Source organism: Pelobates fuscus, chromosome 4 (genome assembly GCF_036172605.1).
Source record: "Pelobates fuscus isolate aPelFus1 chromosome 4, aPelFus1.pri, whole genome shotgun sequence".
Lineage (NCBI taxonomy): Eukaryota > Metazoa > Chordata > Amphibia > Anura > Pelobatidae > Pelobates > Pelobates fuscus.
In genome coordinates this window covers 250,859,704-250,878,056 of record NC_086320.1, presented here as the reverse complement: position 1 = coordinate 250,878,056, position 18,353 = coordinate 250,859,704, and the positions used below count along the sequence as shown (strand labels likewise).

General features: G+C 41.2%; 1 protein-coding gene across 1 annotated transcript in view; it reads right to left on the bottom strand.

The window, feature by feature from the left end:
• The window catches only part of DDC (dopa decarboxylase), a 493,139-nt gene that overhangs the window by 235,321 nt on the left and 239,465 nt on the right, over positions 1-18,353 (bottom strand). Inside the window, exon 5 of the mRNA XM_063452033.1 lies at positions 9,122-9,256. Within this exon, the coding sequence (XP_063308103.1) occupies positions 9,122-9,256 (135 nt within the window). The remainder of the gene's footprint in view (positions 1-9,121; positions 9,257-18,353) is intronic.

The following is an 18,353-nucleotide window of genomic DNA, read 5'->3' as shown; positions in this document are numbered from 1 at the left end:
ATAGAGGGAGCCATGTTACTCTGTATATAGAGGGAGCCATGTTACTCTGTATATAGAGGGAGCCATGTTACTCTGTATATAGAGGGAGCCATGTTACTCTGTATATAGAGGGAGCCATGTTATTCTGTATATCGAGGGAGCCATGTTTACACGGTATATAGAGGGAAGCCATGTTACTCTGTATATAGAGAGGAGCCATGTTTACACTGTATATAGAGGGAGCCATGTTTACACGGTATATAGAGGGAAGCCATGTTACTCTGTATATAGAGGGAGCCATGTTATTCTGTATATAGAGGGAGCCATGTTTACACGGTATATAGAGGGAAGCCATGTTACTCTGTATATAGAGGGAGCCATGTTATCACGATATATAGAGAGGAGCCATGTTTACACTGTATATAGAGGGAGCCATGTTACTCTGTATATAGAGAGGAGCCGTGTTTAGACTGTATATAGAGGGGAGCCATGTTACTCTGTATATAGAGAGGAGCCATGTTACTCTGTATATAGAGAGGAGCCATGTTTACACTGTATATAGAGGGGAGCCATGTTACTCTGTATATAGAGGGGAGCCATGTTACTCTGTATATAGAGGGGAGCCATGTTACACTGTATATAGAGGGAGCCATGTTTACACTGTATATAGAGGGGAGCCATGTTTACACGGTATATAGAGGGAGCCATGTTTACACGGTATATAGAGGGAGCCATGTTTACTCTGTATATAGAGGGAGCCATGTTACTATCTGAGGTGGTTAACTATGATTGGCCCTGGCATGTTTGTTAGTCTGGCCTGCATGGTTATCTGGCATGAATAAAAGTAGCATGTTTCAACTATATTAGTAGTTAGACTAGTTTGCACTAAAACATGTGCAAATGGGGAGTTTGCGGTTGTGTAAATGGACTATTTGCGGTGCGTTAAACGGGGAGTTTGGTCTGTCACTGTGAAGCGGGCGTAACCCTTACACTACCTGATCGATACAACATCATACCTGATGTTTTAAAGCACGTTATTCCAAACAATTTAGGAATGTTAGGTGATTTCTGCCCTTTATGGATTAAAACCAGACTCTGCATCAACTGTGTAATTTCCCATGGGAGTTTTGCCATGGATCCCCCTCCGGCATGCCACAGTCAAGGTGTTAGTCCCCTTGAAACAACTTTTCCATCACTTTTGTGGCCAGAAAGAGTCCCTGTGGGTTTTAAAATTCGCCTGCCCATTGAAGTTAATGGCAGTTCGCCCGGTTCGCCTGTTCGCGAACGTTTGTGGAAGTTCCCGTTCGCGACATCACTATAGTTAATGTTACATAGTTAAATAGTAATATAGGCTAAAAAAAAAAAAAAAAACTTTTGAAAAAATGAAGAGTACAAGCGCTTATTTAAATAATCAATATCCCTATATCCTTATGTATACCAAATTTCAGTGAGCTGATATTACACCGTGGTTATCTTTCTATCAGAAATTGTGGAGAGAAGGAGTTTAAGGTGTAGCGCTCTAATTAGTTATAGTGGATATGCTAGTGTATAATTTAAAACAGGATACCTTAAGACCGGAGGGCGTACAATTACGCCCTATTTTAAGCGGCTCTAAACGCCACCGGGCGCAATTGTACGCCCTCCGGTCTTTTCTTACTTACCCGGTCGCCGGCGTGGGATCCCCCCGCGGCACATCAGGGAGCGGCACATCCGTCCTCTTCCGACCCCCCCCCCGGCCATGTGAGAGTGAGGACCTCACAATCACATGGCCGGGATAGCTGGCTCAGGTATTGCCAGCAGGGGGACTAACTGTGCTGGCTGGAAATAAAATAAATTAAAATAAAATAAGTGTAAAAAAAATAAAATAATATACTTAGATCATATATATGATCTAAGTATATATATATATATATATATATATATACATATACATATACACACATACACTGTCTAGGTGTATTTTACGATTAATATATATATATATAATTATATATATATATATTAATATCAAATTACACGTAGACTGATACTGATTAAATATATATAATTTTTGTTATATATATTTATATATAATATAAAAAAAAATATGTAAATACTTAAAAAATAAAATTAAAAAAAATATTAAAAATAATTAATACATAGATGTGTTATTTCGTTCTAACTGTATTGTGATATTAATACATATATATTTATATCAAAATACACGTAGAACGAAATCATATATATATATCTATATACATAAATATATACGTATATATCACTATATATATATATCTATATATATATATAGATATATATATATATATACATACACACATATGAATATATATATACAAATATTAATTCTACACATATATTTATGTAATATTTTTACATAATTAGGTATCCTAATTAATTACAATTAGCGGGACCTGCCTGACAACCCATGCCGAAAGTATAGGGAATTTAATTTGCTAGCACTATATTTAACCCTATAACTTTCCAAGACACCAAAAAGCCTGTACATGGGTTGTACTGTTTTACTCGGGAGACTTCGCTGAACACAAATATTAGTGTTTCAAAACAGTAAAATATATTAATATATATATATATATATATATATATATATATATATATATATATATTAAAATATATTAAAACGATGATATCGCCAGTAAAAGTTAAGTTTTTGCATTTTTCACGCACAAACAGCACTTACACGGACGATACTATTGCTGTGATACCTTTTACTGTTTTGAAACACAAATATTTGTGTTCAGCGAAGTCTCCCAAGTACAACAGTACCCCTCATGTACAGGTTTTATGGTGTTTTCAAAAGTTACAGCGTCAAATATAAGGCTTGTGTTTCATTTGTTTCACATTAAAATTCGCCATATTGCTTACGTTGCCTTTGTGACCCTATGGTAGCCCAAGAATGAAAATTACCCCTATGATGGCATACCATTTGCAATAGTAGACAACCCAAGGTATTGCAAATGGGGTATGTCCAGTCTTTTATAGTAGCCACTTAGTCACAAACACTGGCCAAAATTGGCGTTTTTTGCATTTTTCACATACAAACAAATACTAACGCTAACTTTGGCCAGTGTTTGTGACCAAATGGCTACTAAAAAAGACTGGACATACCCCATTTGCAATACCTTGGGTTATCTACTATTGCAAATGGTATGCCATTATGGGTGTAAATTTATTTCCTGGGCTACTATACAGTCTCAAAGGCAGGGTAACCAATCTGGCGAATTACAATTTCAAATGCAACACGCTATATTTGACCCTGTAACTTCCCCAAACACCATAAAACCTGTACATAGGGGGTACTGTTTTACACGTGAGACTTTGCTGAATACAAATATGTGTATTTTGTTGCAGTAAAAGCAAACAGTATTATGACATTGACAGTTAAAATGTCATGTAGAACTAAAAGAACAAAATGTCTTATTTTCTCCCATTTTTTTCACATTAAATTATGTTTCATAGCTAAATATTTGATATTAAATGAAAGCACTGTTTCCCCTGAATAAAATTATATATAATAAGGGGGGGGGGGTGCATTTAATATGAAAGAGGTGAATTACGGTTGGCCAGAGATATAGCGCAAATGCCAGGTTTTGTTTACGTTTTGTTCTGTTCACAACGTGTACATTTGGCTCAGTCCTTAAGGGGTTAAGGAATCGTGTACACTTCTATGTAGTCCCAACACTTTAAAATGAACCTTAAATAGGAAACATAAATATACAGAGCATAGTGCAACCTGTATACAACAATTGAAGCAAAAAAAAGGTAGATGTGCTAACTCACACTTTTCTGAGATAAAACACTAGCTCAGGTATATGCGCCTTAGGGTCCATTGAGGCGACCCTCACCCTCCTTAGGATCCAAATTTCTCCAGGGGTTATGTCCTAGATAGTAGGTATATGAGGAAAATATAGAGAGTAGTACAGTAGATATACTGGGTATATACTATGAAATAACACATATGTACTCACAAACCCAGAGCCAGTAGGTCGTCTCACTTCATTAGGTGTATGTGGTTAAGGACCACATTCCTTCTTTGTTAAAGCAGGTAAAAATAAATGCGTAAGTGTAAAAATTATGTTTTATTATTTGTAAAAATATATATTAACAGAAAATATAAAATAAAATAAAAATAGAAATAACACTTATTCAGCTTTAGTCCAATAGAAGGTTCTATGTGCTCACTGTTCCTCCAGGACGCATTTCGCCAGTAGGCTTCCTCAGCTGGAAAAATTCTGTGTGATCTCTAAGGACTCCTTACTGCTTTAAATATCCTTGTTGATTGCAGCATCTGTCTCTGAGCTTGTAATTTTTGCAGGCGATCTCCATAGAAACGGAGATGCCCTGAGTTTCAAGCCTCCTCTTAGTCTGTTCACTTCCGTGTTGTGTGTCAAGTATATTCTTCCCATTTCTGCTCATTCAGCGTTATGCGTTCCACAGTGCGTTCCACAATGTGTTTCAATATCTCCTGGTCCTTCGCTGTATTTGATGGTGAATTTCTCAAGGCACACAGTGTGGATATATAAACTATATGATTAGAGTTAAGTATTTCTATTTGACATAAAGCACAGTTAATACATAAAAACATAAAAAAATGATAAAACAATATCTTGGTTATACAGCAATTTAGTTTTTTTCTTTAATCTATTATACAATCCATGAGTATTAAAAAAGGCAAATGCAATAATAGATCTATTATACAATTAATAAATATTGGAGGAGGGGTAAATCCAATCACAGGAGGGGGGGGGGGAAACCAATGTAGATGAATATATAGGAGAGGGTAATAATAAAATCCATACAAATAGAAGTAGATCCCAACAATAAAATTATTATAAACAGATTTAGGGATATAGCACATAAAAAAATGATTACTAATGGTATAAAAAATGAAGAGCCATAAAAGAGATAAAAGGCAAACAGGGAGATACATATAACTTTAAGTTAAGCTAAAAAATGGCACATTTCAAAGTCTGAATTTAACCCATTGGGAATTAGACTGTTTAGTTTAAATATCCATTCCATTTCTAATTTTAAATTGAAGTTACCTCCCCTCCAATCTTTGGATATTTTATTAATTCCCAAAAAGATAGTGCCCTTTATTTCACAATTATGATGGGTTTTATAATGTAATGACACACTGTGTTTTTCCAAACCTTTGCTAATATTACGGCCATGTTCATGCAATGAAGGGTATGAATATCCAATTAAAGACTTCAGGGTCACTCCGGCCATGTTGCCAGTATCCCGAGAGTTGTTGGAACTACTCAGATTGTCTGCCATAAATGCATGATCGTTTGTTTCCCAGTGGGATATCCCCCGCCGGTCCAGAGGGGGTGGAGAGGGGAGGGGAAAGGAGATGGGGAAAGGGGGTGGGGGAGGGTTAGCTGGAGCACCTCAGCAGTCCCAGGCTGGAAGATCTGCAGTTTCCTCCCTCAGTGGGACCCGCCTTGTGAGTAGGCCAGAAAGGCTGCATCTGGCCGTGGGTTGATGAGTGTAACACCCAAAATAGATTCAGAGGGTTCCCCAGCTAGTAGTAGCATGTGATGCACTGTTTAAGCAAGTTTTGGAGGTATGTATTTGCAGAATAAGCAGATTGTTTGAGGAGCACACCTCAGACACGTCCGTCGTACTTTTTGGTACCCTACATACATCATCTACCTTTACTCCCTTATAAACTTTATCGCAATGTTTTCATATTAATATCTATTTAGATATATTCATATCTCGATGGTATCTCTACTTGGTCTGGAAATATATATACTGAAAGCTACAGATTTATATTTATTGGGACCTTGTTCCTTGATTGGAGTGATCTGATCGGCGATTTTTCTACAAGACTATGATATACCTTGATTTCATTCTTTTATCGCCGGGTGAATATGTTCTTCCCCGGTTAGTAATTTGCAACATTATATCCATTACTGTCAGGGACCAGGAACCAGACAGAGACAGAACTAGATGCAAAAACACCTTTATTAGTAAATAACAAATAAATAACCAAAAGCAAAGTCCAGGAATCAAGCAGGGGTCAGTCACCAGAGCGGGTAGTCAGACAAGCCAGGATCAGGAGCACGGAGAGCAGCGGAGTCAGGAACAAGGCCGGAGTCAGAACCAGGAACAAACAGGAAACACAGGAACAAGGAGACTTCTGGGAAACAGGAAACCACGCAAGGGCAAGGAGGTTCTGGGATTTCTGCTTAAATAGGCAGAACTGATTAGCAGCAGGGTTGATTACTACTCTCAGGTGAGTAACCGTGGCAACATGCTGAAGGAGCCGATGGTAATTGCAGCTGAAAACTAAGTCACTGAAACAGAAAGGGTTGCTGTTTAAAACAGCAAAGAAACCCTGACAATTACCAGTGGGTTTCTCTCCTGGATTCCTCTGACTCACTTTTTGTTTAGTTAGCTTTATGTTACTCCCATAGCCTTCATCTGACTGCTTTAAAACCAAGACCGTAAGGGGTTAAATTCCCCTATACTGGAGTTTGTATGCTCCTTAACAACCGAGTTTCGTCACACTTCAGATTTATGGTGATAGGCTGACAACCATTGACTACTTTTAAAATTTCACCAATCAGAACTGCCACTTACCTTTATAATATTGGTTACTTCCCGCACATCGGCTCCCCTCTGATGAGCTGTGGGCGAAACGCACGTCAGGGGCCCTCAGTGATCCTCAGTCACAGTTACCTTTTGTGTTAAGACCAGTTTTTATTATATAATTACTCTTTGGATCACGAGGAATAGTCCTGCTATTATCTGGGAGGGCGGTAATTTTTCGGCTTAGTTCCCCCTGTTGTGGGGGTTAGCCATGAGACAATATCATTGCATGGCGACTTTACCCGCATTTTGACCATTGACATTTAGATCTTTTTAGGATTGCCTCCAAGTATCAGTAGCAAGGATCTATTTATTAGCCGAAGTATGGGGCTGTGACATTATGCCCAGCACCTTGAATATTGGCACACTATTTTATGCCGTTATATATACTGAGGCTTTTTTCGGGTTTTTTTGCAATTATATATATTTTGTCTGCACCACCTGTATACATTTCAGTGCCTCTTCTATCATTAGGAAGCACTTTATATGTGTACAATTGATTGTGCAGCTATACATCTTTCTGCACAATTTCTACATCATGTAGTGCTTATTTTATCACAACTTTACACAAAAGAGGTTATACTGACCACTGGTGTAAAGCTGTGTATATGCAACTAAAACTAAAGCATTAATCCACACTATACATATATACGCTTGTATAGTATCATTGCAAAATTGCTTTTTTGCATATAGTATCAAGTGGAGGACACTGAAAACTTTTGAACAGGACCTCCTCACTTACAATTATTAGGTTGAGATTTATCCTATCAACTCTGAGGCTTAACTATCTAGCAGACCTATTTCCAGCTATAGATCTAGTGGAAGTTGCTACAGTCTCCCTATATTGACACTTGTTACTAATAGCTGTACACTGTTGCCAGATTTATAGGTATCTGTTTGTTACACAGTACTTTTACCTATTAGGTAGATCCACATGTTAGGCTTTCTTTTGTGTATATAGTGTTCACATTTATTTCATAGCCTTGTATATGTTATTATTCTGAATATAATTTGTCCGTGGGTACCTACTTACTGTCTTTTAACTATGCTATTAAAGGTTATTGTAGTGGACTGGACCCTGCAGCAGAGTCTGCACCAGTTTCCTGGTGGGGACTGCTTGCTCGCCTCCTGCCCAGTGATTATGGTCCCGGGAAGATTGGACCCTTTAAAAAACAGCATTTGGACATATTGTACTTTATTGTACTGTGCTGGCCTTTTAACAACAGTGTAGGGAAATACTGAAACTTTTTGGACACTTCCTCTTCCCCTCCCCCGGATTCATTGTTCTCCAGCAGGGTGTTGTCCCAGGGACACTGCCAGACTCTTGTGAAACTGGTTTGGGCCGGAAAACCATGCTGGCAGTGGGTTTTAAAAATACTTTTGCTGACTTTTGAGCCCCTGGTCTTATTCGTGCCATTTTTTAATATGTTGTCCCCCTGAATGGATTGATTATGAAAATGTATGTTTTATGTTTGTGACATGTATATTTTAGAAGTTATAAATATTGTGTAAAAACTGTATTCCTCTGCCTGTGATAATGATATCATATCACAGGCAGAGGGGAGGATTTTGTGTGGGAGTGCCTGTGTGTATTGTACAGATTGATTGGTTGTTCTGTAAAACCCTGTGGGCTGTACTGTGTTTGGGGATTGGGAATAAAAGAGGCTGTATGGGCCAGGACAGTGAGTTCCTGTTTTAACCCTCAAAGTGAAGTGTCGTCTCATTCTTGGGGGAGGATTTATTGTATGCTGTTCCAGTTTGACTGCTAGGAGTGTAAACCTATTCGTATGGTTTCCTATTCAACTGTCTACAGCTTTTATATGCTTGAGAGGATTTATATGCTTCTTCGGTTCGGTGATTGTGGTGTCTGTCAGAGTGCTTGGAGTCCTCAGGAAACGCTAGGAGCATCCTTCAACGGAGGTAGCCAGTCGGGGTGCCAGGCAATCAGTTACAGTTATATTTTAATTGCTCGGGGGCACTCATTTTTCCTTTTTTCCTTTTACTACCTTTTTAGTTTTCTAAGGGTTAACCCCTATACGAGTGTATTCCCTACGCTTCCAGCCCTTTACTTTTGTTCTTTCTTGCTTAAGCATCCCCCATTGGCAAAATTATTTGAGCTCTATACGAGAAAGATTAGCCCAGGTGTTTTCTTAGGAAAAATAAATAGGATAAGATTTTAAAAGCAAATACAAAATTAATGGTAAGTAGTAAGACCGTAAAATAATTAATTTAATGACATTATACATGAAGGCATTCTGTCGAGTACTGCTCAAATCTATAAGAAGAAAAATCATTCTTATAAAATCAAAACATGCAAAAGGTAGAGATTGTCAAGCCAAGTTGCTTATCCAACGACCAAGCTAATTATACATTTCATGTATGAAAAACACTAAAAACACAATTTTCAGCATATCTGCTACAAAGTATTAATTTGTAGATAGCATCTAGTTATATTTATACATATACACAGCTTTTATATGATTAGCTGTTGGTTGCGAAATCATAAAATTAGATATTTACAAACCTGATCGGAAGAGTATGCCACCAATCTACTTATAATTTCTGCCTCTGTCAGTTCTGGCTTTTCCAGTTGAAGTGCACGGGTTACCTTGGTTCTTGCAGCAAGTAGTGCCATTAATGTTGCTTCGCTTGCAGTGCCCTAAAATGAGTCAGAAGATATGAATATTTTGCAATCAATGTAAAATACAGTTGTGCTCAAAAGTTTGTATACCCTGCAGAAATTGCATTTGATTTTGAAAATATGACTGTTCGTGCAAAAATGATTTATTTTATTGAAAGATAGTGATCATACGAAGCCATTTATTATCACATAATTGATTGGCTTCTTTTTAAATCATAACAACAGAAATCACACAAAGACCTGCGTAACAAGTTAATGGAACTTTATAAAGATGGAAAAGCATACAAAAAGATATCCAAACCCTTGAAAATGCCTGTCAGTACTGTTCAATCACTTATTAAGAAGTGGAAAATTCAGGGATCTCTTGAAACCAAGCCAGGTCAGGCAAGACCAAGAAACCTGAACAAACATGAGCTGCATGGTTGAGTTACCAGAAAAAAGCCTTTACTGAGCCAATGGCAGAAAAACGCTTGGTTACAATATGCTCAACAACACCTTGACACGCCTCACAGCTTCTGGCACACTGTAATTTGACCAAAATAGAGCTCTATGGTCATAACCATAAGCGCAATGTTTGGAGAGGGGCCAACAAGGCCTATACCATCCCCACTGTGAAGTATGGTGGTAGCTCCCTGATTCTTAGGGGGGAGGGTGGGGTGAGCTCTAAAGGCACGGAGAATCTTGTGAAAATGATGGCAAGATGGATGCAGCATATTATCAGAAAATACTGGCAGACAATTGGCATCCTTCTGCATAAAGGCTGTGCATGGGACAATGACCCTAAGCACAAGGCCAAGTTGACCCTCCAGTGGTTACAGCAGAAAAAGGTGAAGGTTCTGGAGTGGCCATCACAGTCTCCTGACCTTAATATCATCAAGGCAGCTATTACAAAACACTGCACGCTCTCATTGATGCTAAATGGGGCTATACACAGAGTATTAAGAATCAAAGGTATGTTGACTTTTGAACATGGGTCATTTTTTTTTTCTTTGTTGACATGTTTTGTTTTATGATTGTGCCATTCTATTATAACCTACAGTTGAATATGAATCGCATAAGGAAAAAAAATGTGTTTTACCTGCTCATTCATGTTTTCTTTAAAAATGGTACATACATTACCAATTCTCCAAGGGAATGCAAACATTTGAGCACAACTGCATTATCAATTCTCCATGGGTATGCACATTTTTGAGCACAACTGTAATATAAAACAATACCAGGATTCAGGGGTCTAACTAGCAATCACAAGACCAGGGTGCAGGAATCAAAGAAGGCCCCACCACCATCCTTCCTTGCTCCTCCCTATGCAATACACCTGAGTGGGATGAGAGTACTGGCTGTGTGGGGGTTGTTCCTTGACTATGTGTGCTGTTTGAGTAAGTGTGATATGTATGTGTGGAGTTGGCAGAGTGTGATGGCTGAATGCCGCTATGTGAGGGCTGGCTGTGTATGATCTTGTGTGGATCCCTGGTGATCCAGCAGGGTTCTTCCTATGGCTGCGCCACACCACACATGAATCAAGGATCAGGCAGGGATGCAGGGGGGAGGGGGAGTCCAAACTATCTGAGGACAGTTGATAGGACTGGATGCTGGAGTAGGCAGCAGCCAAACTGCAGTGGTTGGAATGTCTCCTGTGACAGTTGTAATGCTCAATAAAGGAGCTGAGTTGCAGCATGCTCCCAGAGCCCAGGGCCAGACTGATAGGTAGCAGCCCTGGCAATATTTGTATTGGATCACACAGTGTGAATATATATAAAAAAATGCATAAAGTGACACCATTCTGAAGATACCTTTGCAAAGTTTGTGACCACATGTGAAATGGTCATTAATTGCAAACTCACCATCAGAAAATACTATGATCAAACATGTAGTGTCTAAGTAAAACACAAGTGAAATAAAACGCTTTTTAAATAAACATATTACCAGGCCATAAAGTAGCTGGACTTACATAAATATAAAATGGTCAGAGGCAAGCCAAGGTCAGCGATATAGAATGAGATAAGTATGTAGAGATAGGCTGGGCATCGCTTAGGGGGGCACCCCTTGTGCCCCCCAAATGCAGGCGCTGTATCCCAAAATGACCACATGGACATACCCTTTCCTGGAGGAAGCACATTAAGGACCCCCGAGGCAGGCAGCATGAGCTCGTCAGAGATGCGGAGGAGTTGTAATCCTCCTGCTCTGCTCTCTCGTGGGCCGTCTACTGATGTCGGGAGGTGGAAGATAATGTCATATTGGGCCAACAGCCATCCGCCTCACTACAGCCCCACTGGACCCCAGGGACAAATCCACTCCAGCTCTCCCAAAGGTAGGGAGGCTGGGTTGACAAATGAAAATAATAATATAAGTAATTTATGAGTGTATGAGAGAATGTGTGTGTGTGTGTCTGTCAGTGTCTCTGTCTGGATGTGTGCGTGTGTGCCTGTCAGTGAATGTATGTGTGCCTGTCAGTGAATGTATGTGTGCCTGTCAGTGAATGTATGTGTGCCTGTCAGTGAATGTATGTGTGCCTGTCAGTGAATGTATGTGTGCCTGTCAGTGAATGTATGTGTGCCTGTCCGTGAATTTGTGTCTGTGAATGTCAAATCAGTGAGAGTGTGTTTGTCATTGAGTGTGTGTGTGTCTGTCAGTGAATGAACATATATACCATTACAAGCTGCAGTTTACCGCCAAATCTCCCTGAACCTTGATTATGAAAATATAAAGTTTCCTAGATCGGAGTTTTATGTGTGTCAAAGAAGCCAAGGTCAGATGGGACAACTTGATTGCCAATTTTGGAGGCCCGACCAATGGGCTTTCCTTATAGCTGGTGTTACGATACACCCCGGTACAGGGAGTGCAGAATTATTAGGCAAGTTGTATTTTTGAGGATTAATTTTATTATTTAACAACAACCATGTTCTCAATGAACCCAAAAAACTCATTAATATCAAAGCTGAATATTTTTGGAAGTAGTTTTTAGTTTGTTTTTAGTTATAGCTATTTTAGGGGGATATCTGTGTGTGCAGGTGACTATTACTGTGCATAATTATTAGGCAACTTAACAAAAAACAAATATATACCCATTTCAATTATTTATTTTTACCAGTGAAACCAATATAACATCTCAACATTCACAAATATACATTTCTGACATTCAAAAACATAACAAAAACAAATCAGTGACCAATATAGCCACCTTTCTTTGCAAGGACACTCAAAAGCCTGCCATCCATGGATTCTGTCAGTGTTTTGATCTGTTCACCATCAACATTGCGTGCAGCAGCAACCACAGCCTCCCAGACACTGTTCAGAGAGGTGTACTGTTTTCCCTCCTTGTAAATCTCACATTTGATGATGGACCACAGGTTCTCAATGGGGTTCAGATCAGGTGAACAAGGAGGCCATGTCATTAGATTTTCTTCTTTTATACCTGTAAGGAAACCAAGTCTAGCCAAACCTCTTTCGGTAGTTTCCTCCCGAAATGTCAGAGTCTAATGTAGAGAGACCTCGGTTCGGTAGTTACAGGAAACGAAATCCATACGAAATACAACAGCTTCACAAGATAATTCCCTTGGTAAAGCATACGAATTCCAAATAACAGTCAGAGTCCAGGATCAGGATACAAATAGAACTAACTTTTATTCACATACATGGCTTTTTATGCAGGTCCCCATGCAAGTGGACATCCCACAGGGAGGAGTAACATTTATCCAATCCTGCACAGTAAAAGTATAAAACACCCAACACAAACAGATAATTCCCTCCCCTAGTCCTGGAGATAATCAGGTCTGATACAGTAACAACCTAATTATCTCCAGGCTGAAAAATCACTGTTTTCCCCAATTTCTGGAACACCCCTTTCTACATGGGGTATCCCCACAAATCCTATGTCCCCTGATAGCCCCGATCTGGGTGACCAACATATCCAAATTTCACCCAGATCGGTTCAGGGGTTCGTAAAAACCATGGAAGTCCTTTGTGACCGGTTCACCGTGGGTGGGCTGCCCAAAATAGTTCCAGAGGTTCGTGTGGTTTTACCGGTCACTTTAGAAAAAGGGGGAAAACGAATAAAAGTACCGAATGGATTCCCCTGGCTCCTAGCAGCGATTGTTCCCCTCATTCGGGTGCACATTTGTACCGAATAGCGCTCTTCTAGCTAATCGGTATCAATAGTTCCAGCGTTCGTATGATTGAGACCGGTGTTCGGGCAGTCGAGTGTCCGATTTTAGTTCCAGACACTCGACGACCAAGTCCCGCTGCCTTTGTTTGACGAAAAAAAGATGGCCGGGGTTTTCTCTGCCACGTGGCGTTCGGCAGTACGAACGCTGACCGCACACGTAGAGGGTGAAAGTGATGCCGGCTTTGAAGTTAAGTGAGCCAGGGGTGGTCTTTGTTCGGCAGTCCCATCTGCCGAATGAAAATAAACAGAAAAAGCAAGAAATATGCAGAAATGCCGGATAATAGAGTCCTTTCTTCACAATACCCTTTCTTGCCAGCCACGCTGTGGAGTACTTGGACGTGTGTGATGGAGCATTGTCCTGCATGAAAATCATGTTTTGCTTGAAGGATGCAGACTTCTTCCTGTACCACTGCTTGAAGAAGGTGTCTGCCAGAAACTGGCAGTAGGATTGGGAGTTGAGCTTGACTCCATCCTCAACCCGAAAAGGCCCCACAAGCTCATCTTTGATGATACCAGCCCAAACCAGTACTCCACCTCCACCTTGCTGGCGTCTGAGTCGGACTGGAGCTCTCTGCCCTTTACCAATCCAGCCACGGGCCCATCAAGACTCACTCTCATTTCATCAGTCCATAAAACCTGAGAAAAATCAGTCTTGAGATATTTCTTGGCCCAGTCTTGACGTTTCAGCTTGTGTGTCTTGTTCAGTGGTGGTCGTCTTTCAGCCTTTCTTGCCTTGGCCATGTCTCTGAGTATTGCACACCTTGTGCTTTTGGGCACTCCAGTGATGTTGCAGCTCTGAAATATGGCCAAACTGGTGGCAAGTGGCATCTTGGCAGCTGCACGCTTGACTTTTCTCAGTTCATGGGCAGTTATTTTGCGCCTTGGTTTCTCCACACGCTTCTTACGACCCTGTTGACTATTTTGAATGAAACGCTTGATTGTTCGATGATCACGCTTCAGAAGCTTTGCAATTTTAAGAGTGCTGCATCCCTCTGCAAGATATCTCACTACTTTTGACTTTTCTGAGCCTGTCAAGTCCTTCTTTTGACCCATTTTGCCAAAGGAAAGGAAGTTGCCTAATAATTATGCACACCTGATATAGGGTGTTGATGTCATTAAACCACACCCCTTCTCATTACACAGATGCACATCACCTAATATGCTTAATTGGTAGTAGGCTTTCGAGCCTATACAGCTTGGAGTAAGACAACATGCATAAAGAGGATGATGTGGTCAAAATACTCATTTGCCTAATAATTCTGCACTCCCTGTATAAGAGGGGTTAATACTGCTGAGGACATTCCCTTTCCGAATGAAGAAGCAGCTAACAGCAGTTCCAATTAGCCGAACAGGAACCATACGAAATCCTCCACGAACCAAACAGCCGAATGAGTAAATCATACGAATCCAATACCCCCAAGTACGAGACCAAGCTCCGTATTGAGGGTTAAGCAGAGACCAAGGGCTACCTGCCCGGTATTTATGCAGGTCTCCCACCTGGTGAACACTCCCCTAGTGGAACAGATGGAAGACTGGGACAATATGGATACAGTAGCCAATCACAGTGGCACAAGCAGAAACACTCCCTTTTGGTGTAGAAAAACCCTCCTCTCTATCCTGGAGATAATTGGGAAGTAATCCAATTATCTCCATGGATAGAGGCTAACCTCCATTTTTTGGATACAAATGCAGAAAGAAAAGCCTTGTTACAATGCAGCCGCCCATCCCATGTGTTCCCTATTAAGGGTTAATAATGTATAGGGGTGTATATAAAAAATACCCCTTTCTGTCTCATTAGAGATTTTTGCCGGAGGCTCAAGGAAGCAAGGTGAATGGTTAGAGTTAGGACCCAACTAGGGGGGTCTGCCTTGATGTGGCAGGTGGGCTCAATCCTCTCATGGCCATTGGAGGTAACTAAAAGACCTCCATGTGTTTTAAAAATACATAGGGATAAAGGATAGAGCGCAAGTAACATGTTTTTCTTTGGTTTTTACTATGTATTGGGGCTGATGTGTACTGTAGTCATTGCAGCCGCCCAGTAGTGATGGGAGTTGAGCGCAGGACTTTTCTTTCTGCATAAACTCCATTTTTTACCTGAACATAAAAATACAATAAAAGCAATAACTTTAAATTCCATGAACTGAATCCCCACATTCAACGTATCCCCAGATAGCTGGGATCTGCGCTCACATTATAACCGAATGCCGCTCAGATCCTATGCATACAGTTTAATCGCCATGGAGTCAAAGTCTTTCACATTGTTTTTCGGTATACGAACGGGCTCCATGGGATGGCTATCTGGGGTGCGTTTATTCGTGCCGGAGAGTACCGAACAGACCGACGTTCGTGTGGTGGATGGCAGAGAAGGGAGGTCGGCGGCTTCAGCGGTGTTGGTGCAAAATAGTGTCAGTTTTCAGTTCCATAGTTTAGGCACCGAACACCGCTGGCCGTTCAGGACTTTAAAATGGCCGCCGCAGGGCGTGGCCAGCGACCGCATGGAGTAGTCGCACAGGGAGAGAGCTCCGCAACCACCGAGCACAAAGCTTAACAAACGAGCCTCGAGAGCAATAGTAAAAACTTACCCACCGGGTGTGGAAGCCTCCCTGACCACCATGGCACCGTCCAAACAAACCAAAATGACGGACCCGATCCGGAATTCCAAAAAAGACCGCCCGCGGCAAAAACAAGATGGCGCCGATCCGGACTCGCATCCTCTAAGCTCTGAAAATATTGCAGAGGAGGAAGGTGACCAAATGCCCTGCGGAGAAGACCCAGTCACTAATCACAGCCTGCAAACTATGCTGCAAGCTCTAAAAGAATCCTTGAGGAAGGACTTTCGACAGATCACTAAAGAAATCCGGGAGGAAGTACAAGACTTGGGAGAAAGAACAAACCGCTTAGAAAATAAAGTGGAAGAACTTTGTTCAGCCCACAATGATGTGGTGGATCGCCTACAAGTAATGGAAAACGAGCAAAACAGCATGAAAATTAAAATGGCAGACATGGAGGACAGGGCACGGAGAAACAATCTCCGCTTCAGGGGTATTCCAGACACAATAACAACGGAAGCCCTGCCCCAATACCTACGCGCCATGTGCTCCATTCTTGCACCGCAACTGGAGGCCGCAGCCTGGACCCTGGATAGAGTCCACAGACTTCCTAGGCCGGCAAGGTTCACGGCGGACACTCCCAAAGACGTGATAGCGCGCTTCCACTACTACACATCGAAAGAAGCTATTTTATCGGCCACAAGAAAAATGGAACATCTACCGGAGCCCTACCAAAACATAAATATCTACGCAGATCTATCAGCGGCTACCATGTCTAAAAGAAGGGAATTCATTAATATCACCAAGACCCTGAGAAACCACCAGATTCCGTACAGATGGGGTTACCCCACTAAACTACTGGTATGGCACAGAGGCAAGACGGAGGCGATCCTGGAACCCGATGGCGGCATGAAGAAACTCCAAGAATGGGGCCTACACCACAACATGGGTCAGTCATCCCCTCAGAAGACACAGCCGAAGAAAATGAGAGCTGAGTGGGCCATGGTGGGATCTCCATCACGCCCGACTATACACACAGAGGACTGGTTCCATGGGCCCTATATGACTCCCCGGACTCACAACATCACTTGAGTATCACATACTTATGTTTATTTCCTGATACCTTTGTTCTTTATATGTACAAATAGTTTACTTATCTGGTAATAATTTTATGGGTAACAGATATGAGTTGTAAATAGTTTATAGATCTGGGAATGTACACTTGATTTACACTAGTCTATGAATATGTTACTAGTCGCTTACGGCCTAATGCTAGTACGCACACACTGCATACTTGGGCATCTGATAGCTACTCGAGCAATGACATAGTCGCTAGCAGGCATTGAACAGAGGGCAGAAATGCGTCACTTTCAAAGGCCACCTAATTGTACAGGTTCTGTTGTTACATGACTAGCCTCTGCTATAGGGAAGATATATATGTCAATGTTTTCTATGTGTGCAGGTTATCAAAAGCATACGGCCGAGTGACAGCACACGCATGACGCATACTTAGCTAACTGATACAAGCCCTGGCAGTACTGCGACACTCAGCAGCTTACAGACATAAGTCCAACACGTGATGCACCCCAGCGCCACTTAACGGTCGCATAAGTTCAAAGGAAGCACTTTTGCAGCACAAAAACAAAGGAAATTAAGGAAAAAAAAAATAAAATAATTTTGGTTTGGTATTTGATGTTAAAGTTTAACAATGTATAAATTTCAGGCGGTGATCTGAGGAGGAATACATAAGATGCCAGTTGGCAACCCGCACACTTGACACGATTTAACACCCTCTTAGGCTAGGAGGCTCAATACTTTACTGTATTAGCGTTGCAATATCGGTGGTTACTCTCACCCCCACATCCCCTGTTGTCTACCAAGGAGAGAGAAGTCTCCCACCTGAGGTAGCTCTTTTCCCTGCATGAGATGCAGGACAGATTAAGTTTCCCCCACCCCAGATATACTCCCCTGTTACATCCTGGAACACTACATTCAACAACAACTAAAACTACCAGGCACAATGGTCTAACACAGGCACGCACATTGTGCGGTTCGACAGCCCATACCACTCTAGCCCACAATGGACGCCCTCTCAGCATAAGCGCAACCTTGCTGAGGTTGTTACAACCCCACACTAAACGAACACAACACGCTCAATCACGATGACGAATTCCATGTTTACAATATACTCCTTAAATGTGAAGGGACTTAACAGCCCATTGAAACGACATCTAGCTGTCAAAACCATGCATAAATCTAAAGCTGCTATCGTCTGTTTTCAGGAGACCCATCTCTGCAACCGTAAGCCGCTTCAACTCCAATCTAAACAATACCCCCAAACGTTTCATGCGTATTCCCCACATAAATCAAGAGGGGTCGCGATATTTTTCCATAAAGATTGTCT